The sequence below is a fragment of the Saimiri boliviensis genome, chromosome 6 (assembly GCF_048565385.1).
Source record: "Saimiri boliviensis isolate mSaiBol1 chromosome 6, mSaiBol1.pri, whole genome shotgun sequence".
Taxonomy (NCBI): Eukaryota; Metazoa; Chordata; class Mammalia; order Primates; family Cebidae; genus Saimiri; species Saimiri boliviensis.
This window is the reverse complement of record NC_133454.1, coordinates 52728310-52750395: the sequence shown is the minus strand read 5'-3', so window position 1 is coordinate 52750395 and position 22086 is coordinate 52728310. Positions and strand designations below refer to the sequence as shown.

The window sequence follows — 22086 nt, the reverse complement described above, 5'->3', positions numbered from 1 at the left end:
AGCAGTCTGCCGGGGCTGCCGAGACATTCTCTGCGTGCTTTGGAGATGGAGCGGGCCGGGGGCGGGGCGCGCTGCCGGCGGGGAGCCGGCCCGGGAAAAGCCTTTTATGGACAGGACCCTGCCCGGACTTAAGGCTGCTCCTACTTCACTGCTTCCTGCCCCCGAGTTTGAGAGGAGGGGGAGTTCAACAGAGTCTGGCTGGAGAACGGGGCAAGGGGCTAGGGAGCCGGGGATCCCAGGGGTGTGTGAGGACAAACCAGACACCCTCTCCTGGGGCTTTTAGCTGTGATGGGACATGGGATCCAACCTTTCCTGAGGACCTACTCCACACCAGGCCTTTGCAGTGCTCTCATTGAATACTCACAACTACACTGTGAGGGTGTAATTACATCCCCATTTTACAGATGAGGAAACAGGCTCCAAGAGCGGCTTCCCCAAGGCCACATGGTGAATGGTGAGTGGCAGGTCCTGTGTACCTCTGCTGACACCCGTGGGTGCTGGAGAGGTGGTCAGACCCACCCTTTCAATTGTACCAGCCTGCTCGGGTTGAGGAGAGCTTTGAGTTCAGGTAGGTCTTGAGTTACATGCTTTAGTTGGGGGCTGGGGGTTTGGCAGAAGTGGAGGCCAACCCCAGCCCCCATCTAGTGGGCAGTGTCAGTAAGAGGGTCTCTCAGGCTTGGCAGAGCCCCAGGCGCTAACACGAGGTAGGAAGCTCAGGAGGTTGGTTATCATCCCTTCCTCCCTTTAGGAACAGTCCCTACCTCCCTGGAAAACAGACCAGCCTCTGTCACCCTATGGAGACAACCCATTCACATCTTGCTTGTACCTGGCCTCAGAGATCTTGGGGAGAGATAGGGGGTTTAAAAAGGTGAGACTAGTCAGGTGTGGTGGGGAATGCCTGTAATCCAAGCTACTCAGGAGGCTGAGGCAGGAGAATTGCTTGAACCTGGGAAGTAGAGGTTGCAGTAAGCCGAGATCACACCACTTCTCTCCAGCCTGGACGACAGAGCAAGACTCATCTCCAAAAAAAAAATGATGAGACTACCAGTGGGGTCCCTGGGCGGCCTGCTGTGGCACTCCCATGCAAGGGCACCTGGTAGCCTGGTAAAGAGGACCTAACACTCTCTACTACACACACACTATACCACACCCCCACACCACCCCAAGCCAAGCAAGGCTGTAGGAGGCAGCTGCCAGGCCTGGCAGAGGAGGAGCCCGCCTCCGCAGTTCTGCCCACTGTGGCCAGCCGCTCCAAAGCCCGGGAGAGGCACAGCCATAGCACCTCCCAGTGGCACCTTCGGGAAAGAGTAGGAAGAGGAGCTGGGCCCAGCAAGAAGAAAGCCCACTCCATCCCTGACCCTGCAGACCTCTGGTTGTGTCCTGAATTCACCAGATTCCTTGGCCCCCCCACATCATGTCCTCCTTAGCCAACTGAAGCCTAAATGAATCTTTCAGGGAATTTCAAAACTCCCTCTTTTTGGAGCCTGCCCACCTTCCCTCACCCTCCTGCCTCAGCCCGCATGCTCAGCCAATTATAAATGCCCCATCAGGAAGCACTGCCTGGGATTGTGGCCTGGTGAGCTGGGGGGGCGCTCAGGTCAGAGGTGAATCGAGCCTCGGTCTGGTGGGTGGGGCCAGGTGGGCAGAGACTGCTGTTGCTGGGCAGTTAAGGATCCATGTCTACGGTGGGATGGCATGGGAAAGACTTTTCCAGTAACCGGCCTCTGCCCAGCACAGTGCCCCTGGTAAATGTTACTGAATGAGTGCTGTGGCTGGAGGGACGGGAAAAGTGGGAGAATCAATGATCTGCAATTCCCAGTGGGGCCAGGGTTTGCAGACAGGGGAAATGGAGGGCCCCGCCTCTCCCCTCATCCCCAACAACTCCACCCAGAGGGAGTGCAAACAAGGGACCCAAGAACTGAGTCTGGTTGTTTATTGAATGCAAACTCATTCATAGAAAACAGAAATACAACCACAGCATGGAGACATAAAACGGAGTTCTGAGAAAAGATCCAGGCCCACTCCTCACCCAGCCCAAGCAGAGCTATAAAAACAAGTTTGGGAGAGTAAAACATGTTCCCATCCCCAAGGCGGAGGCCCCACCTGAGCTCCCCCCATCCTTGGCATCTGGAATGGACCAGCTGGGACCAAGGGCTTCCAAGGACCAGGGTGGCCAGGGTGGCCAGAGCTGGGGCGACTCAGTGTAAACTCCAAGGTTTCATAGGTATGTGTGTGCATGACTAACACAGAACTTGGCTGAAGACTGGACGGAAACTCGGAAGTCAGCCCTGGGTCCTAGAGCAAGGCTAGGACTGGGCACGCAGAGGAAAACAGCACATCCCTTCCCGAAGCCCCTTTCTAAGGTAGGCACTGGGGCGCCCACGGCTGTGGAGGAGGCAGGATGGGCTGAACTCTGTGTCATCCCCCCTTTGCCCCTGGACATTCTTGGGCAGTGTCAATGGCACTGAAAGGCCCCCAGCTGGGGCTTGGCAGAACTAAGGGCCTGGAAAGAAGAAAGGGAAGGGGTGAGTTGCTTCTCCCTCCAGTCCTGGTGCTGGCATCCGTCTGGGGCTGATGGGACAAAGAGGTGACCTCTGAATTCAGCCTCTTGGATCAGAAGGCGGTTCTCAAATTGGGCCGACCGCATTACTGAAGAGCCAGCCTGAGCACAGGTCAGAGAAAAGAGGGTACTCACTGCCCCGGGCCCCTTTGCAGGCCTTAGCACCAAAAGTCTGGCACCAGCTGGCCAACACCCAAAATCTCATACCCCATCCATCCTGGCTGACTGGAATGGGCAGTGATGGCAGCCAGGGACAGCCCCTAAGAGAACTGGGGCCCTGATACAGGACAGAGATTCAGGCCCCAGACTAGGCCCTGCAACAGGAGTCTGGGAGGAAAAAGGGGCCTTAGGTCCCAGGCTGGGGCGTTGTGGGGAGGAGGACGGGCAAAATGCAAGGCATGAAATGGGCAGGGTGTCCCTTCCATCCTTCTTCTTGCAGAGGGACAAATGGAGAGACAAAAGACGGGGGCCCGTGGAAGGCCCCAACACTGAGAAGAAAGCAGCAATTTGGCCAATGTCTCAGGTTCCGGGGGAGCAGGCCTCCTCCTTGGCAGAAAGCAGCTGCAAGGCTCCGTGCTACCCCATGATGGTCGCAGGCCAAGCCTAGGCAAGACCTGGCTATCCTGCTGCCATCCAGTGCTGGGCAGCAGTGCTGGGACTCATTCTCACAGCACAACAGAGTGCCCAGTCTGTGCCACACAGGAGCTCAGGGCCCCTTGAGGTGAAGCGAAGGGCCCAGCTCCTGCTAGAAGACGTAGATCTTGTCCCGCCGCACGGTGTCCAGGTCATCATCCAGCGTCAGCAACACCTGAGGGGGTGAACGCCAGATCAGCTGCAGAGGAGGAGGCAGCTGCCACCTCCACACCACCCGCCCGGCCTGGCTGGGAGACCCGCCTACCAGGAAGGATCCAAACATGGCGATGGAGGAGAGGAAGTGCCAGATGTCGTGGTCGTCGAAGAAGTCGAGGAGGATGCAGTCCCGGTTGTGCTCCCGCGACTCCGCAGGGGTTTTCTTGGGGAGCAACAAGAAAAAACTGCCATGACCCTGCTCTGGCAGGGCCAGGCCAGACCCATATGCCATCTTGCTCCTGGGCACCCTCTCTCCAGCCCTTGTCTCCAGCCCTGTCCCTCCTCCTTGTCCCCACCCTCTCCTGATCTAAGAAATGGCCTTTGGCCACCGGGCGCTGTGGCTCACGCCTGTGATCCCAGCTCTTAGGGAGGCATAGGCAGGAGGATAGCTTGAGCCCAGGAGTTTGAGACCTGCCTGGGCAATAGAGCAAGACCCCACAAAAAGGAAAAAAGGAAAAAAACAAAAAGACAAAAAAAAAAAAAAAAAAAAAAAAAAAAGCGTAACTCCCCTCAATAAATGGCCTTTGGTTACAAACTTCTCCCTGAGTTCGCTGGCTTCTCTTCCCTTTTCCCTCACTCTTACCCTCCTTCCTTCTGATTCTCTTCCCTTGACCTAAAAGCACAGGGTTGCGACAGCCTTGAAGGCCTTCTCACTCCCTTCCCGGCCTTGGACTCCGCCCCTGCTCTAGTCTGCAGGCTCATTGCTTTTCCAAAGCACTGTCAGGTCACAACCCTGCTCTGGGACAGTAGCCATAACTTGTAGCACTCAAAGTCCTCCCTGCTCTACCCATAAGCTCTATCCCATAAACTCGTCCAGGCTCCGTCTACAAGCTGAGGCCACACACATAACCAAGACCTGCCCTGCCCTCAGGGAGCTCACAGTCAGCTGGCTCCCAAATGAGTGCATTCACTGACCTCCAAATCTGCCCCTGTATCATTACTAAGGTCAGAGCAAGTCTGGGCCCTGGGGCTCTTCCCCATCACCCAAGGCTTTTATAGCCCAGGAAGCTTTCCTGGACTCCTAACTCAGAGGGACCTCTGTCCTCTCCTCCTGCCTCGGCCTGCCTGTGCCCCTGTGCCCTTCCTTTCCTGCATCACACTGTAAACAGCACTAACAGTCCTGGCCCTCTTCAGCTAGCTTGTCTCTCAGAGACCCTGTCAGACTTAGTTTCCCTGAATTATAGCCTGACACGTGGTAGGTGCCCTATGAGGCAGAGAAGAGAGCCTAGCCTCTCAGGCTTCAAGCGTCAACTGCGCCACTCCCTGGCTATGTGCCCTGGGAAAGTCACTTGGCCTCTCTGAGCCTCGGCTGGCTTACAAGTAAAATGGAGCTGTCTCCAGGCTGGAATCCTAGGAGGATTAACTGGGAAAGCAGCTATCAAAGTGCTGGCTGGCTGGGCGTGGTGGCTCACGCCTGTAATCCCAGCACTTTGGGAGGCCGAGGCGAGTGGATCACGAGGTCAAGAGATCGAGACCATCCTGGTCAGCATGGTGAAACCCCGTCTCTACTAAAAATACAGAACATTAGCTGGGCATGGTGGCGTGTGCCTGTAATCCCAGCTACTCAGGAGGCTGAGGCAGGAGAATTGCCTGAACCCAGGAGGCGGAGGTTGCGGTGAGCCGAGATCGCACCATTACACTCCAGCCTGGGTAACAAGAGCGAAACTCCGTCTCACAAAAATAAAATAAAAAAATAAAAAAAAGAAAGTGCTGGCCTATGGTAGGTGTTCCCAAATGATGTTTGTTAAAAATTTTTTTTTAGACAGGGTCTGTCGTCCAGGCTAGAGTACAGTGGTGAGACCTCGGCTCAGAGCAGCCTGGAACTCCCGCACAGGCTATCTCCCGGCCTCAGCTTCCGGGGTAGCTAGGACTACTGGTGCATGCCACCACGCCGGGCTAAGTTTTGTATTTTTTTTTTTTTTTTGTAGAGATGGCTTCTTGCTATATTGCCCAGACTAGTCTTGAGTGCCTCAAGCGATCCTCCTGCCTCAGGTTCCCAAAGTGCTGGGATTACAGGTACTAACCACCATGCCCAGCCCCACTTTAAAACAATGTTTAAAAAGAGGACTGGCCACTTGTCGGTTCACGAGGAGCCCGTGAGGGAGCGCTCACCTGCCAGGTGCTGAGTCCCTGGAAGAAGAAGAAGAGTGCGAAGCCCCAGACCACGGAGGTGCAGACGATGCAGAGCAGAGGGATGAGCTTGATCCTCTCCCCGCTCCGGAGCTGCGAGGGGCCAGGCAGGGGCAGCAGTGTGAGGGCTCACCCCAGCCCACCCCACTGTCCCAGCGGCCTTTCCCAGATTTCCTTTCCTCATGGCCTCCTGGGCCTTTGGGACTGCTCCTTGGATTCATACCATTCCACACAACCACAGAGCTTAACCTGACCCCGCCCGCTGTGCCTCCATGCATCCAAAATCCTGTGTTGGGACGGTGCACTGGCCGGGAGGCACTCAGGGGGGCTCCAATCAGACTGTATGGCAGGATGGTTCCTGGGGAAGCACCTGATCCTGAGAGGCTCACACCCTACCTCCCCTGAGCCCCTTCTGCACGGATATCCATCCACGCCAATGGATAGGGGCCCTTACAACTGCAGCCTGAAATACCACCCATTTCAAGGGCCCCTGGAAGGGGCTCAAGTAAGTGGCCTTTGGGCTGGAGTTGGCTCCCAGGGACCCATGCAAGAGGCTTTAGCCTCTCCCCTCTGCAACCAGCAAAGACGGGACAGAAAACTTCTCACTGCCCCTCTCTGCTGCCAGGCCCACCGCCCTCCCCAGAAAGCAGAGCAGCTGACAGAGGGGGCCCAGCTAGCCCCGCCCACCTTCATGATGATGTAGAAGGCGAAGTAAAGGAGCAGGTTGCAGATGCCAATGGCCAACAAGTAGGAGGCGAAATCATTGGGGCGCATGATGAGCCCGTAGGCAGCCCTGGCAAGAAGGAATAAGGGCAGTGAAGCTGGAAGGCCAAGGGCAAGGAAGTGCTCTTCCTGCCCTGCCCTGCCCTATTTTATTAAGATGTTGGGCTGCATTCAGAGGCCCACAGAAGATTCTAGATGCCCAGATGCCAAGAGAGAGAAGAGAGGCCGAGACCTGTCTTCTTAGCCCCCATGTCTTATGCCCAACATTTGGAAGTTGTCCTCAGCCCCTGAGGCCGCCAGAGGCTGGCCAAGTCCCCAGCTCTTCACCCAGCCAGGTCACCACCTCCAACCAGACTCACAGTGACCAGTTGATGACGTTGCCCATGACCAGCAGCACCATGCGGTCCTGGAGAGAAGCAGGGACACAGGGACTAAGGGCAGGGGCAGGGAGGGAGGTGGAAGAAGGCCCAGCCAGCTGGTTCCCACCCCCACCAGCCCTGCCACCACCCCTGTCCTCAGCCGAGCTCCCCTCTCTCGTCAGAAGGAAGAAAGGTGAGGAGAATCGGGCAGGGGAGCCAGGCAGGTACCACGTAGAGCGGCCCACTGCACTGCCGGATGCAGTCTGTGTAGAGCACGTGGAGGATGCGACGGAAGATCCCCGAGTCTGCAGAGAGAAGGGAGTGGCAGTGACAAGGCTCGGGGCACCCTCCTTTGCTGGACTCCTGGGCAGTGGCAGCTGAGGAGCCCAGGTCTGATCTAATTCCCCACCCAGTGACTCCTCCAGGGCTCCCAAGAAGACAGAACCTGACGGTCTCCATGTGTCCAAGTTCCCGAGGCGCCCCAGGCCCTGCCCGGAGCATGCCCTCACCCAGTTTCCAGCGGCCCATGTAATAGAGCTGCGTGCTGAGGAGCAGGGTGGCGATGATGTGGATGATGGAGAAGATGATCCAGAACGCCGTGTTCCCTTTGCCAAAGACCTGTTGGGAGGCCACCCAGGGCAGCAGTGAGGGCGCAAAGGGAAGTGGCTCGCACAGCACACCCTGGGGCTAGCTGCTCAGCCAGGCTGGGATTCTGAGAGGGGGCCCAGGAAGGCATCTCAGGGGAGGAGCAGGAATCTCTCCTGCAGGAGGTGGCGGAGGGTAGCCACCATGTGTGTGAACACACGTGCACCTTTCCTATCCTACAGGCTGAGCAGAGCAGGTCAGACCCTCACCACGCCCAACACGGAGAAGAAGATGACGATGGCCAGACAGGCGTAGGCACTGTAGGCACTGGCGTTGATGTCCGGGTGCCGCTTCTGGTAGAGCTTCAGCATGCAGAGTCCAGCGATCATGTACATGAATGATGTGTCTAGGGTGGGGAGCACGGAAGGGAGCTGCAGAAATGGCCACCAAGCCCCAGCAGAGAACTCCTGGCCCCAACAATCCCAGAGGAAGAGAGGGCCCTGGTGCCTTGCCATGGTCACGGAACGAGTCGGTCGCAGGGTGGCATTTGAATTCCAGCTCTGTAGTTGTCCCTGCCACACCACACTGCCACCCCACTGGCCATCACCCAGAATCTGATATCTCTTGAAGACAGGGACAACTTGGTCTGAGTGTCTTAGTCTGTGAGTACCCTGAAATCAGGGACCCCTTCTTTTTTTTTTTTTTTTTTTTTTGAGATGGAGTCTCACTCTGTCACCTAGGCTGGAGTGCAGAGGCGTGATCTCGGCTCACTGCAACCTCTGCCTCCTGGGCTCAACCAATTCTCTTGCCTCAGCTTCCCGAGTACCCGGGATTACAGACGTGCACCACCACACCAAGCGAATTTTTGCATTTTTAGTACAGATGGGGTTTCACCATGTTGGCCAGGCTGGTCTTAAACTACTGACCTCAGGTGATCCCCCCGCCTCGGCCTCCCAAAGTGCTGAGATTACAGGCATGAGCCCCGTGCCCGGCACAGGGACCCTTTCTTAATTATCCCGTCTTCTTCAGTGCTGTACACGCCTTTACACGAGAAGAGCTTGACAGACGAATGAAGCAGCATCTAGGTGCCCACTTCCCATAGGCTAGAATATGTGCATACTCAGGCACGCCAGCCTTGGAGTTTCCTACAGGGCTATCTTGGGGATCTCTATGGGTGACTTGGGGATGGTAAAGCACTCAGGCAGGTCCCTGCTGCAGGTTGAGCCAGAAAAGAAGAAGGCCCCACTCACCAAACTGGAAATTGGTATAGTTAGGACACACGTGATAGCAAGCACTGAGCAGCCCCTCCATCATCAGGGCTGTCCCCATGGCGTAGAACAGCCCAAAGTGTTTGGGGATCCCACATTCCTGTTGGGGAGACAGAGAAGGGAGGGGAGGGAGGAAGTGAGCTAGGAAGGAACAAGGGACCCAAAAGAGGGACCCTGTGAGGAGTGGAAGAGGAAAAGGGGTGGGGTGAGTGTCAAATGTGTGTGTGCAGGGGTGGGCTGGCCTAGGCAGGCTAGGCAAGGAAGGGCCAGCCAGGAAGGGGTGGGCTGGACTGGATAGGGTGGGCCAGACAGGGGTGGGGAGGGGAGGGCTGGGGAGGGCAGGGCCAAGCCTGCCCCATAGGGCGTCCTGGAGCCAAGGCCTGGGGCCTGCGCCAGAGCGGAGCTGAGGTCACAGGCTGGCAGGTGCTCCCTCACCAGGGCATAGAGGTCGTTGCGCAGCAGGGCCCGGTTGTGGTTGATCTCCCGCTGCAGGATGATGAGCAGGAAGAGCAGCCCCAGCAGGATGTACCCCAGGTTGCTGAGGATGTTGTTGAAGGCGCTAGAAGGGGCGGCACAAGGCAGACTGCTTGGGCCTCACATCCAGGCCTCTTCCCCAGCCCAGGCAGGTGTTGCAAAGCCCAGCTCCTGCCCCGGTTCACCCTTGGCCTGGAGAAGGGACCTCCCCGCATGACCCCCACCTGAGGTTGCCCAGTGGGTGGGCGCAGAGGAAGTTGTAGTAGCAGATGTCCTGATTCCCTGTAACATTCACCACCTGTAGCAGGAGCCGAGGCAGGGAGCAGGCCTATTGTCACACCCAACTCAGCCCATGCCCCGCCACCCGGGCCCCTTTGGCTAAAAAGGGCAAGCACCACCATAGCTAGCAGGTGTGAACACACAGCACCCCAGGCGTGTGCTCCTTCTGAGAACACGGATGCCAAGTAGCACAGTCACCATCCCCCCTCATTAGGTGTGGCTGAAAACCCTGAGGCATGACGGTGATGGAAGTTCTCACCCCACGGGACAGAGAAAAGGGAAGGGAAACTGACACTTAGAAAGTACCAGGGCTTTTGTTTCCTAATCCCCACAACTACCCAGGGAGGGACTATCTTTAGCATGGGCCACTCCCATTTTGCAGATGAAGAAACTGACACTGGGGTGGGGACGGTTAACTGATTTGCGGCGAGTCACTTAGCTGGGAAGGCAGAGCTGGGATCTGAACCCAGGTCCTGTGACCTAAGACCAGAGCCCCAGGCTGGGAGGCTCTGCACTTTGGGGCAGTGTCCCAGGCTGTGGCAAAGGTGAGCCTGCCCTGCCCTCTCACCGTCTGGTAGGTGATCACCAGCTGAACCACGGGAAGGGCATAGAAGACGGCAATGGTTGCGATGTTCCTGCGGAGCAGGAGGGCAGCAGTGAGGCGGGCAGCACCCAGGCTGCCACGCACCCACCAAGAGCAGAGCCCCAGCCGCTCGGCCCGCTCACCAGAAGTAGATCTGGTACTTCTTCCGCAGAACACGCTTGTCCTTCCGTGCCAGGTCAGCCACATAGAGGTATTGCTGGGGAGAAGCTGCAATCAGCCCCACTTACTGCTGCTCAGGAGAAGTCCCCTCCCCCAGATTAGAGGTGGACAAGAGGGGCCTCCCTCAGACAGGGCTGAATTCAGGTGGGCAGGGTTCAAGGCCATCCCACTGCTGCAGCCGCTTAGACCAGGAGGGTTTGGACAATCAGGCCGGAAGGGATTGGAGGTTAAGTTTCCCTGGCATCTGCCCTGCCCACTGAGCCCCTTCCTTCTGCTTCCCTAAATGCCACATCAGTGGGAACATGCTGGGGCTGGAACACAGAACGTCCCTTCCTCGGGAAATGCCTGACCGGGCCAGACCCACGGGTCAGACCTTGGTGCGAATGACGTTCTTGTCTGAGTCGATGTCTGTCAGTGTGTCATAGTCATCCTCCTCCACAGAGCTCATGGAGTCCACCCGTGGCCGAGTACCCACAGGTTCAAAGGAACGGCCTGGGAAGAGGGGGACGGAGGGGTTGCACTGGTGGCCACAAAACCCATAGTGGCCCTCACCCATCTGAGGCAATTATAAAAATTATTAGGCATTAGGGAAGAGGCAAATTGAGGGTTGGGGCTCAGAGTTGGGGTGGAGGTGGGCTCAGAAGCTAGGAGGAGACCTCAGGTACTTCTAAGTCCTGGAGAAGGAAGGTAGACTCTAGAAGAGGCCAGCAAACAGGGGCCACTCTAGCTGTGCTCTGCTCCTGGCACCCCTCACAGGCTAGGGCTTCCCAGGCCAGGACACTGAGCAGACCCCAGGCCCCAGACCCAAGCAGCAGGATTGAACTCTGCAAGTCATGTTGATCAGCGGTGCCTGGTCCTGTGAGTTCTGAGAAGACACTGCCTTGGCTGCCACTGAGTTAAAGACCCAGTGGGCCTGGGGTGCAGAAAGGGCATCTCTCCTTTATCCAGAGGCCAGAATGTGACCCCCATGCCTGTGAGCCCTCCCCTGGCAGGCCAGGGAGTGAGGGCACTGTCAAGGCAGACGGTAAACTAGAACGTCCGGTCTCGGGGGAGCTGAGGCACCAGCCCCCCAGGCCAAAGGAGCCTGTGCCCTGCTGCTATCTCAGAAGACACAAGAGCAGGCAATTACTGGAATTACATGGGGAAGCCATGCATATAGAATCTTTCTGCCCCAGAGCTGGCAGTCAACCAGAGCCAGCAGGCACTGATTGGCAAAGCAGCCCTCTCCACATCTACCCATGGCAATGTACAGCTGCCGCATCTGGCCAGAGGGGAGGCGCCGCTTGAACTGGTCGTGTCCTTTAAAGGAAAGGGAAAGTTACCAGGGAACTGGGGCCAAGGAGGAGGGGATGAGGGAAGAGAGGGCTTAGGAAAACAGCAGGCTCTTCCCGGGTTCCAGCACCTGGCAGAAGAGGCAACCGCCCACCATGACGTTTTACCTAGCCAACGCCAGCCTGCACCACACAGCCCCTCCCAGCCTGGCCCACTCACCCTGGTAACCATAAGAGAGGTCCCCGGTGCCAGTGCTGTCAATGAGACCATCGGTGGATCCAGAACCATTCTCTGCAAGGAATGAGCAGTGGTGAGGCAGGAAGGAGAGGCCGCAGGGAAAGGGGCTCTGAGCATCTGCAGAAGGTGTGGGGGCTGGAGGAGGTGGCTCCCACTTTACTGCCTCGGAGGTGGTGGCCTAAGGACACCAGGTTGTACCCCAGCAAGCCGGGCCCTGGCTGACACATACCAAAGGAGCCATAGTTGTAACCCTCATAAGGGGAGCTGCCAGGAAAAGAATCCGCCAGGACTCGGGGGTGACCTGCAAAGAGAAGTCAAAGTCCGTTAGCACTGGACGAAGAGGGAGGCCTAGAGCCAGGGAGAACGAAGGACGATCCAGAGAAGACAGCCACAGGGAGGCCATGCCAGCAGCCAAGAAGCAGCCCCTCTCCAGGCAAACACGCCCCACTACCACCCCCTACCACCCACCTCAGTCCCCTGCCTGCCTCTCCCATGGAAACAGCGCCACCCTTTGTCTCCCGTCAAGAGACAGGACGCTCAAGAACCGGCACCTCTAAGGTCCCAGCAGCAAGGACAACATCTGGCCCGCCCACCTGCCCTCCAGACAGCCCTGTGTTCCACCTCCCTCCCCCGCTCTGGACTCCAGCTCCTCTGCCCACGGCGCCTAGAGCTTACCAAGGAGAGAAGCTAAGAGAGAAGGTCCCACGCAGAAGGAAAGAAAGAGAGGGAAGGGTGGAAGAGAGAGAGAAGGAAAGGTTAATAATCCCAGAGACTGTGGGCCGCACTGCCCAAGGCCGACAGGCAGCACCGCTAGACGTGGAATAAACCAAGCGACAGCCTCAGCCTGAGACGGGCCTGTTAGGGCTGCATGGACATCATATTCCAGCCTCACTCCCATCTGTGGAGTGTTACCCCAGTCTGAACATCCAGAAGCCCCCACCCCTTCCTCCTCCAAACCTTAGGGAGCCCTCTACCACTGCCCCCAAAACACAAAGCACACTGTGCCCACCCACCCAGGCCCCCTGGAGGTACCGCTTTCTGGGCAGGCTCGGTCAATGGCCACCAGCAGGGTCTTCTTCTTCTGCCTGCAGGGACAGAACCCACAGGCCACCCAGATGGGACAGGACAAAGATCCCTCTGTGCAGGGCTGGCTTTCCTTCTACCTCTCCACCCCATTCTCATCCCTATGACCCTGTCCTCCACCCTTGATCCCAGGGTTCCTCACAGGCTGGGGAGCAATACAGGGTCTCCCTGCTTGGGAAGAAGGTTGAGGGGAGGGGATGGTTTCTAGAGAGACGTACGGGCCACAGACTCACAGCCCACCATCATCTGCTGCGGATGGTGCAGATTACCCTAGGCTGGCTCAGATCCTGCCAGGCGATCTCCCCCACGCACCTGCCCAGCCCACCCAGACCACGGGCGGGCCCAGCAGTTCTACTTTACCTCCAGTTCTCCCAGCAGGCCAGGAGGACGGTCAGCAGGTAAAAGGAGAGAAATATGCCCAGGCAAAAGAGCATCCCACTGACGTAAGCCTCAGCTTCCAGGAGAAAACAGGAAGGTGACGAGTCAAAATCTTCCACGACCTCCCATCATGGCACCCAAAGGCCCTTGCGTCCTCTGCCTAGCCCAACCTCTCACCCCTCTCCCCTCGAATCGAAGGCTCTCCCCAGTCAGTATGAACAACTGGCAGTTCCTCGAATATGCAAAACTCTGACATACTCCTAGTTTTGCTCATGTTGCTCTCTGTTACCCATGCTGGAGTGCAGTGGCATGATTATAGCTCACTGCAGCCTCGAACTCTTGGGCTCCATCCTCCCACCTCAGCCTCCTGAGTAGCTGGGACTACAGATGTGTGCCACCACGCCTGGCTCATTTTTAAATTTTTTTTTTTAGAGGTGGGATCTTGCTAGGTTGCTCAGGCTGGTCTTGAGTTCCTGGCTTCAAACAATTCCCCTGCCTCAGCCTTCCAAAGTGCTGGGATTAGAGGCATGAGCCACCATGCCTGGCCTCTCAAAAACTCCACCTTGACTTCACTCTCCAACCACAGCTCAGGGACTGTCTTTTAGGAAGCCTTCTCTGTCCTACATTTCCACAGTGACCTGTCCTTTGCTCACCACAGCTCTTAACTGCCTCCTGTCCCTCTAGACAGGACCCCACCCCTCCAAGGACTGTCGCCCTAGCACACCACCTGGCATATAGGAGGTGCTCAATAAATATTTGCTGAATAAGTAATTTATATAAGTGAGGCACCCTCTGGCCAGGCACAGTGGCTCACACCTGTAATCCCAGCACTTTGGGAGGCTGAGGCAGGCAGATCATCTGAGGTCAAGAGTTTGAGACCAGCCTGGCCAACATGGTGAAATCCCATCTTTACTAAAAATACAAAAATTATCTGGGCGTGGTGGAGGGTGCCTGTAATCCCAGCTACTCGGGAGAATCACTTGAATCCAGGAAGTAGAGGTTGCAGTAAGTCAAGATCTTGCCACTATACTCCAGCCTGGGCGACAGAGTAAGACTCCATTTCAGAAAAAAAAAAAAAAAAAAAAAAAAAAAAAAAAAAGAGAAAGGCACCTTCTTTCCTCTCCCATCACAGTCCTGTAGGGCTCTATTTAATCATATAGTAAATATTTATTGAACACTGAGTAGGGGCCCGGTACTGGTACTTTCCTGCTAATTTTGTGCTAGCCCTCATAACTTAGTGAGATTAATTGGACAAATTTTATTCCCTCTGTTACAGAGATAGGGAAACTGAGACTCAGGCAGGTTACACTGCTGGTAAGTGGTAGAGTGAACTGGACCTCAGTTCTTTCACCTTTAATCATGAACTCTTTGTTCCACAGTACACTGGAACTCACCTCCCTGCCCTTCCCATCTAGAAGCCTGCAGAGAACACTCTCCCTTCCTACCCGCCAGCACTTCTGCATCCTCCTCACCCGCTTCGGGGCAAACCCTGCATCCCAGGTCTGAAAGGAGTAGCCAGAGAGGCTTGTCCATCCCCACTCAGCCACCCACACTCACACGTGACTGCTTGAGATACGAGCACTGACAGGGTTTTCTGGCGGTGCCCTTGATCAACCGGTTCATCTGGAAGTAAAATGTGAAAGTGGCAAAATGGCTGCTTGGAGCTTGGCTAGAGTCAGTGGGACCAGGCTTTAGAGAGACTGGAGGCAAAAGCCCATGTCCTGTGAGGTCTACCAATCAGCCACCCAGGCTCTTCTTGCTCCCAGAAAGCAACCAAGCCCACCTCATCCCTAGCCAGGCCCAGGGCACAAAATGTACCTTCCACAAAGGGGTAGAAAGGCAAGGAGCCCCCACAGGCTTGGTCTTCGGTCTTCACCACCACCACCACATAAAAGCTGTTGCTGGGAAAGTCTTTGCGCTGCAGGATGATATTTGTCATCGTCATCATCCACATCACCATCACCACCACCATCATCATCATCATCATCATCATCATCATCATCATCATTCTTTTCTGAATACTTATTCTGGTGCCAGACATTATGCTAAAACTCTTTTTTTTTTTTTTTGACATGGAGTTTCGTTCTCGTTACCCAGGCTGGAGTGCAATGACGCAATCTCAGTTCACCGCAACCTCCGCCTTCTGGGTTCAAGCAATTCTGCTGCCTCAGCAGATACGAGTCCCAAGTAGCTGGATTACAGGCTCGCGCCACCATGCCCAGCTAATTTTTGTATTTTTAGTAGAGACGGGGTTTCACCATGTTGACCAGGATGGTCTTGATCTCTTAACCTCGTGATCCACCCGCCTTGGCCTCCCAAAGTGCTGGGATTATAGGCGTGAGCCACCACACCCAACCATGCTAAAAGTCTTTATAGGCATCATTTTACTCAATCCTCACAAAGATTTTTTTTTTTTTTTTTTTTCTCTTTGAGACAGAGTTTCATTCTTTTTGCCCAGGCTGGAGTGCAATGTTGTGATCTCCACTCACTGCAACCTCTGCCTCCCAGGTTCAAGTGATTCTTCTGCCTCAGCCTCCCGAGTAGCTAAGATTACAGGCGTGTGCCGCCATGCTCAGCTAATTTTTGTCTTTTTAGTAGAGATGGGGTTTCACCATGTTGGCTGGCTTTGAAGTCCTGACCTCAGGTGATCTGCCTGCCTCAGCCTCCCAGTGTGCCAGGATTATAGGCATGAGCCACCACACCCAGCCCTCTTATTGTTACAATGAATGAAGTAGGCATGATAGCCAGAAGTGGGTACTGTACTCTTTCCCATCCCCAAAAGCAACTGGCATTATGGTTCAACTCTCATAAATCAGAGGACTCAAAGTCACAGGAACTGAAAGGCCAAAGACTCAGTCTTGTGTAAGTTAGGAATGGGCAGAGGAAAAAGAGCTCGAATTTGGAAAGTTACAGGGCTCATCACCCAGCCACACCTCCCACGTGGCCACGTGCATTTCCTACCTGCACAGTGATGGCTGCCTTCTTGGTCATCGTCTGGTACATGCCGATGAAGGCTACGTTGTTGTCCAGGTCATAGACAGGGCACTGCAGAGGGGCGGGAGAGGCAGATGGATGGGAACCTGGCCGGCCCCTCTCTTTAGCAGCCCTGCTGCCTGCTGGGGAAGAGCAAAAGGGCAGGCAACTCACCAGCACATCCTGGATAGAGATGACCGAGCAGGGGAAGGCCTTGTTGGAGGTTACCTTGACAATCACCGAGTCCACACCTTCGGGGAACTCATACTTGAAGTACTGAGGGTGCAGGAAGGAGGGGAGAGCCCCATCTCATGAGGATGCTCTCTTGGCCCCTCTAGAAGGGTAGTCCCCTATAAGCAAGGACCCAGAATCCTCTGAGGAGTGGGCAGTGAAGACTCTCTGGGGAGACAGGCCTTTGATCGTGGCAGCCCCCTTCTCTGTATACCATTCCCTTCAACCTCAGCAGGGGACTCGGGAATGCCTGACAGGCAACCAGATCCCCTGTCTCTGCACTGTCCCATGCTGTCTGTCCTCCACCATGTCAGGGCCAGAGCCCCTGTTTCCAGAGAGCCCTCCATGGAGAATCAAGCCAATTCAAAAGTCCAAGCAAAGACTGCTGACCACTCCGATTCTCATAGTCAAGCTTCCCCCATTTCTCCTCTCGAGCAGTCAACAGGGAGATGTTACCTGGGGCTGAGCTGCTGTGGTGTTGAAGCTGAACTGCTCCCCGGTCCTACAGGGCAGAGAAGAGCCCCCCACAGTCACTCCCAGAGCCTGGGGAAGAACAGCCCTCATGGTCCCCATGCTCTACCCCACAGACCTGAGCACAAAATCGTCCATGCGGCTGACCCGGAGCTGGTACGTGGTGTTGACCAGTGATAGAGTGGACACATCCACGTAGAAGAACTGAATCTCAGACTCATTCTTGGTGGGGGGCTGGCACAGGGTTCGTTCCACTTTTTGGTAGAGGTACTTGCGCTGAAACCTGTGGCCCGAAGCAGAAAGACAGGACGTTAGCACTGTCCCAGCGGGCCTGCCCCTCCAGAGGCGCAAGGCCCCAGCATTCCCCCCACCCAGGCACTGGGGGCAGATCCTGGCCTGCCATAGCAACCAAACCACTCCCCGTTCTGAAAAAAATCAGATGCCCCATTCTCAACTCCATTGCTTCCCAAGAAACGGCAGTCATAAAGAGACAGCGAGAGACCCGGGCATGAGACCACACAGCCAGGTTACAAGAATTCTCCCAATCTCAGCTCTGCCTGGGGTCTAGACTTCCCACACTAGCTGTGTCTATTTCAACTCAGGACTCACAGCTGGGGAAAAAACCAAAGAGAAGTCAGGGTGAAGTGGATTCTTCACAGTGGATGCCACCTCCCTGCGAGGTGCACAAGCTCCCAGCTGGCAGACTTGGCCCTGGTGCTGCTGACCAGCCTCCCAGCCCAGGGAAAGGGGAGGAGAAATGAGTGGCTCCTGGTTGAGGCTCCAGGCAAGGACTGGCCTAAGCCTAGGCCGCCCCGCTTCCCTGACACCCAGATCCTACTCACATCCCTCGCAGGATTAGGGGCACCTGGAAGGACACCACAGCCTCCTTCTGGCGGACCACAAACAGCAAAGGCGCCCCCTTCTGCTTGTTCAGGACGTTCACGGACACACGCACGCCCTCTGTCTGCAGAACGACATGGAAACGCCTCTCAAGCCTCTGCCACCAGGGACACGTGGCTCCAGAGCTCCAGAGACTGTGAGCCCTGCCCTCCCTCATGCCTGCCACTTTGGTCTTTCTCCATCTTGGTCGGGCCAGGGAGTCATCTCTGTCCTGTTCTCTGGCATTACAAGCCCCGGACTCAAGGAGGGACCCGTGCTGAGCACGGCTCCTTGCCGGTAGACATGTGCAGGGCAGCAGGACCCAAGCAACCACAGGGTCTCACCCCCTGCCAGGAAACACAGTGGAGGCCTTGGAAGTCTCCAGGATACCCCATTCCTGTTCATGTGCATAGGATGCACAGGCCTGCCCACATGAAGACACAGGTGAGCAAGAAGTGCTCCCCAACCTTCTTCCTTGTAAGCCAGGAAGCCAGCAGGAAGCTCTAATTTAACAACTAACCGGGGGCCAGAGCCCAGAAGGGATGAGAAGGGGAAGGTATTGAAGGCCATGTTGTACCCCTAGCTCCCACCAAGGGACAGGGCTGTGGAGAAGTCGCTTTACTTCTCTGAGCCTCAACTTCTCCCTCTATAAAATGACACTCAGTTGGGTGCAATGGCTCACCCTTGTAATCCCAGCATTCTGGGCGGCCAAGACAGGCAGATCACCTGAGGTCAGGGGTTTGAGACCAGCCTGGTCAACATGGTGAACCCCCATCTCTACTAAAAATACAAAAATTACCCGGGTGTGGTGGCAGGCGCCTGTAATCCCAACTACTTGGGAGACAAGGCACAAGAATCGCTTGAACCTGGGAGGCAGAGCTTGCCGTGAGTTGAGATCAGGCCACTGCACTCCAGCCTGGGTAAGAGAGTGAGACTAAGTCTCAAAAAAATAAAAAATAGCCGGGCGTGGTGGCTCAAGCCTGTAATCCCAGCACTTTGGGAGGCCGAGGCGGGTGAATCACGAGGTCAAGAGATCGAGACCATCCTGGTCAACATGGTGAAACCCCGTCTCTACTAAAAATACAAAAAATTAGCTGGGCATGGTGGTGTGTGCCTGTAATCCCAGCTACTCAGGAGGCTGAGGCAGGAGAATTGCCTGAACCCAGGAGGCGGAGGTTGCGGTGAGCCGAGATCGCGCCATTGCACTCCAACCTGGGCAACAAGGGCGAAACTCCGTCTCAAAAAAACAAAACAAAACAAAACAAAAAACAAAAAAATAAAAAATAAAATAAAAAGATAAACTGACACCCCTGGAGCTAGGAAGGAACATATATAGAACAAGAGGAGCTTAAAGGAAAAAATAAAACTCAATCGATCCTGGAATGCCTGTTATTGGGCTTCTGAAACCCAAGCCCTAGGGCAGCATTTCCCAAAAGGTAAAAACCACAGCTCTCCAGTGCCTTCAGATATAGGAAGAAAGGAAGAGAGGACTCCAAGCGGAAGGAAATCAAACTTCAGAGAAGCAGGCACTAGGGGCAGATCCTGGCCTGCCATATCAACCAAACCATTCCCTGTTCCGAAAAAAAATCACATGTCCCATTCTCAACTGCATTGCTTCCCAGTAAACGGCAGTCATGGAGCGGGAGCAAGAGACCCAGGCATGAGACCACACAGCCAGGTTGCAAAAATTCTCCCAATCTCAGTTCTACCTGGGGTCTAGGCTTCCCACACTAGCTGTGTCTATTTCAACTCAGGCACTCGCAGCTCAGGAAGAAACCAAAGAGAAGTCAGGGTGAAGTGGATTCTTCACAGTGGACAAATTCCCCTTCTCTTCGCACCCAACTTGCAGTTGGCCTTATAAAGCTCTGTCACCCTCAACTTAAAAGGCCAGCTGGCTCTCACCGGCAGGAAGAGGGCTGGGAAGCCCTGCCTTCATCTCCCTGGGGAGTCTGAGCAGCAGCTTGCCAGGACAGAGGCTTTCAGCTCTGGGCCAGTCTCATTCCCCTGAGGTTTTCTGGGCAAGTCCAGTATTAAGCCTGCTTCTTTCCCACCCAGACCCCACAGAGCTGTCAGATTCTGGGGTTTAGGGTAGAGAGAAGCCAGGTGTGCTCAAGCCACAACTGTGGTTGGAAGAATGGGAGTGGAAGAGAAGTTTGGAACGAACCAACTTCAAAAACTGCCCCGTTGGAGCTTCAGAGAAACACACTGGTGGCAAAGGAAGGCGTACTGGTCAAGAGGCTCCAGTGTGGTTCTGGGAACTGGGAACCCGGCAGGGCGGCTCGTTCGTGGGGCCTCCCAAAAGGGTAGCAGAGTGGCAAAATCGCCTAGCCCTCGTCGGCTCCCCCACTCGCCCCCGGACCCCAGGCCCCAGCCCTCACCCGGTTGCGGGTCACAGTGTGGTTGAAGGTGTAGATGTTGACCAGCTCGCTGTTGACCTCATCCACGTAGATGCGCTCAAATTCGGCGTCTTTCTGCGAGACGTTCTTGGGCCCCAGAACCCCCAGATGGCTCTCGACCGAGGCCACCAAGAGCACCAAGAAGGGCAAGCCCAGAGCGAACATGGCCCCGGCAGGACGGCAGTGGCAGCGGTGGCGGCGGCGGCGGTGGCGACAGGCGACAGGACACCTCCGGGACGGGTTGCGGCTGCGGCCGCAGCTTCCAGCATCTCACCAGGACCAGAACTTTAACCCCGGCCTGAGATTAGAAAATGTCCCCTCCCAAGAGCCGCGGAGAGGCTCCCAGGGTCCCCGCAGGAAAGGGGGCGGCCGGGAGGTGGGGAGGGAGGGGATGCGGTCTCCGGGCAGGGGTCCCAGCTCGCGAGGGGCAGAGTACGACCTGAGACCCTGGAGCTTCAGGCCAGGGCCGTGAGAACGAGGACGGCTGGTTGCCGGGAGCTGGGAGACGCCGAGAAAGGGGAGGGAGGAAGAGCAGGCGGCTGGGGCTGGCGGCAGAGGGAAGCGAATCGCAGGGTGAGGGGTGTGATAAGTGGTAGCGACCCGACGCCTTGCGGCGAGGCGAATTTTCCGGGGTACGGGCCCTTTAAGGGCGGGCGGACGCGCGGGCCCAGACGCACAGAACACTGGAAAGTGAGCTGCGCCGCGGGGTGGTAAACAGCAGGGCTGCTGGCCCGCCCGCTGACGTCAGGGGAAACTGACACAGATTTAAAGGACCAGGTCCCGTATTTGCCCTTAAAGGGGCTGCAGCTTTGTAGCTGGAGGGGAAAGCCTGCAATGCCTCCTTCAGATCCTACCCAACTCTCTCCCGTTATTCTGACCATCTCTGAAACTCATGTTGGAATAAGGATTCTGTTAAGGATCTCCAAGTGTTGGGTTTTTGTTGAACATCTCTTCCCTTTGCTCAAACATAAGGATTTCACCCCCCCCCCACCACCTTTACAACTAACATCGTCCATCGCCGGACCATTTTTTCTCTGGGGATCTTAAAAAATGAAAAAGTCAAAGGATTAGGAAACAGGACGGTGGCCCTGCTGGCGGAGGGGAAACGGAGGCAACACTGCAGGAGGAACTCCCCATGCCTCTCCCACCTCCCTCTGGAGGGGCCACAAAGCTGCAGGCACAGCCTTCCAAGCTTTTCAAAATTGCGGGGCTGTTTCCCCTCTTCTCTCAGAGGCAGTTACAAAGCTCATCGAAAGATACTGAACTTCAGTGTAAATTGGTGAAAACTTTTGTACAAAATATTTTGGCACTGTTTCAAGAAACTTAAAGAGCTTTATGCCCTTTGATTCAGTAATTCCACTTCTGGACTCTATCCTAAGGAAATAGGAAGCACAGATAAAAATATGTGGGCAGCTACGCTTATCACTGTGATATTTATAATATAAAGCAAAAAGGCAACGACTTGGATGTCCATAATGAGGGATTGTTAAATGCACTTTCATGAAGACATCAAAAATAATGCTAAGACTTCAAAGGACATGTAAGTAGAGAATTCAGGATGTGACACTAAATAGACAGTACAGGGTATACAGAGCTGGGTACGGTGGCTCACATCTGTAATCCCAATACTTTGGGAGGTCAAGGCGGATAGATCACTTGAGATCAGGAGTTCAAGACCAGCTGCTGCCAACATGGTGAACCCCATCTCTACCAAAAATACAAAATTAAAGGGGCGTGGTGGCGTGTGCCTGTAATCCCAGCTACTGGGGAGGCTGAGGCAAGAGAATCGCTTAAATCTGGGAGGCGGAGGTTGCAGTGAGCTGAGATCAGGCCACTGCACTCCTGCCTGGGCTGCAACAGAGTGAGACTCCGTCTCAAAAATAAATAAATAAAACTATATATTTCGAATACATATAGACATGCATAAAACAGGAAACCAAACACCCCATGTTCTCACTCATGGTGGGTGTTGAACAATGAGAACACATGGTCACAGGGAGGGGAACATCACACACTGGGGTCTGTGGGGGGTGGAGGGCTAGAGGAGGGACATCAAGGGGTGGGGAGGTTGGGGGGATAACATTGGTAGAAATGCCTGATGGGAGGCATTTCTCCCAATGTAGGTGACGGGAGGCTGGAGAGAGCAAACCTATGACATGTGTGCACCTATGCAATA

At 55.4% G+C, this 22086-nt stretch overlaps 1 protein-coding gene across 2 annotated transcripts; it reads right to left on the bottom strand.

The window, feature by feature from the left end:
* Nucleotides 1–1919: 1919 nt before the first annotated feature.
* Nucleotides 1920–20608, bottom strand: SIDT2 (SID1 transmembrane family member 2). Of its 2 annotated transcripts, XM_010334510.3 has the most exons (27): nucleotides 19893–20608; nucleotides 17478–17599; nucleotides 16754–16918; nucleotides 16621–16666; nucleotides 16108–16209; nucleotides 15922–16005; nucleotides 14779–14878; nucleotides 14518–14583; nucleotides 12943–13036; nucleotides 12532–12584; nucleotides 12175–12186; nucleotides 11729–11800; nucleotides 11482–11553; nucleotides 10364–10482; nucleotides 9954–10027; nucleotides 9796–9862; nucleotides 9173–9246; nucleotides 8910–9033; nucleotides 8457–8574; nucleotides 7476–7612; nucleotides 7131–7239; nucleotides 6850–6926; nucleotides 6622–6668; nucleotides 6227–6332; nucleotides 5522–5632; nucleotides 3459–3572; nucleotides 1920–3368 (listed from the first exon to the last, which is right to left on the bottom strand). In XM_010334510.3, exons 1-27 carry the CDS (start codon nucleotides 20073–20075, stop codon nucleotides 3306–3308), a joined length of 2511 nt encoding a protein of 836 aa, XP_010332812.2. In that variant the 5' UTR covers nucleotides 20076–20608; the 3' UTR covers nucleotides 1920–3305. The 2 variants fall into 2 exon arrangements, with proteins under 2 accessions (XP_010332812.2, XP_003923708.2); XM_003923659.4 differs by lacking the exon at nucleotides 12175–12186.
* Between the last annotated feature and the right edge of the window lie 1478 nt (nucleotides 20609–22086).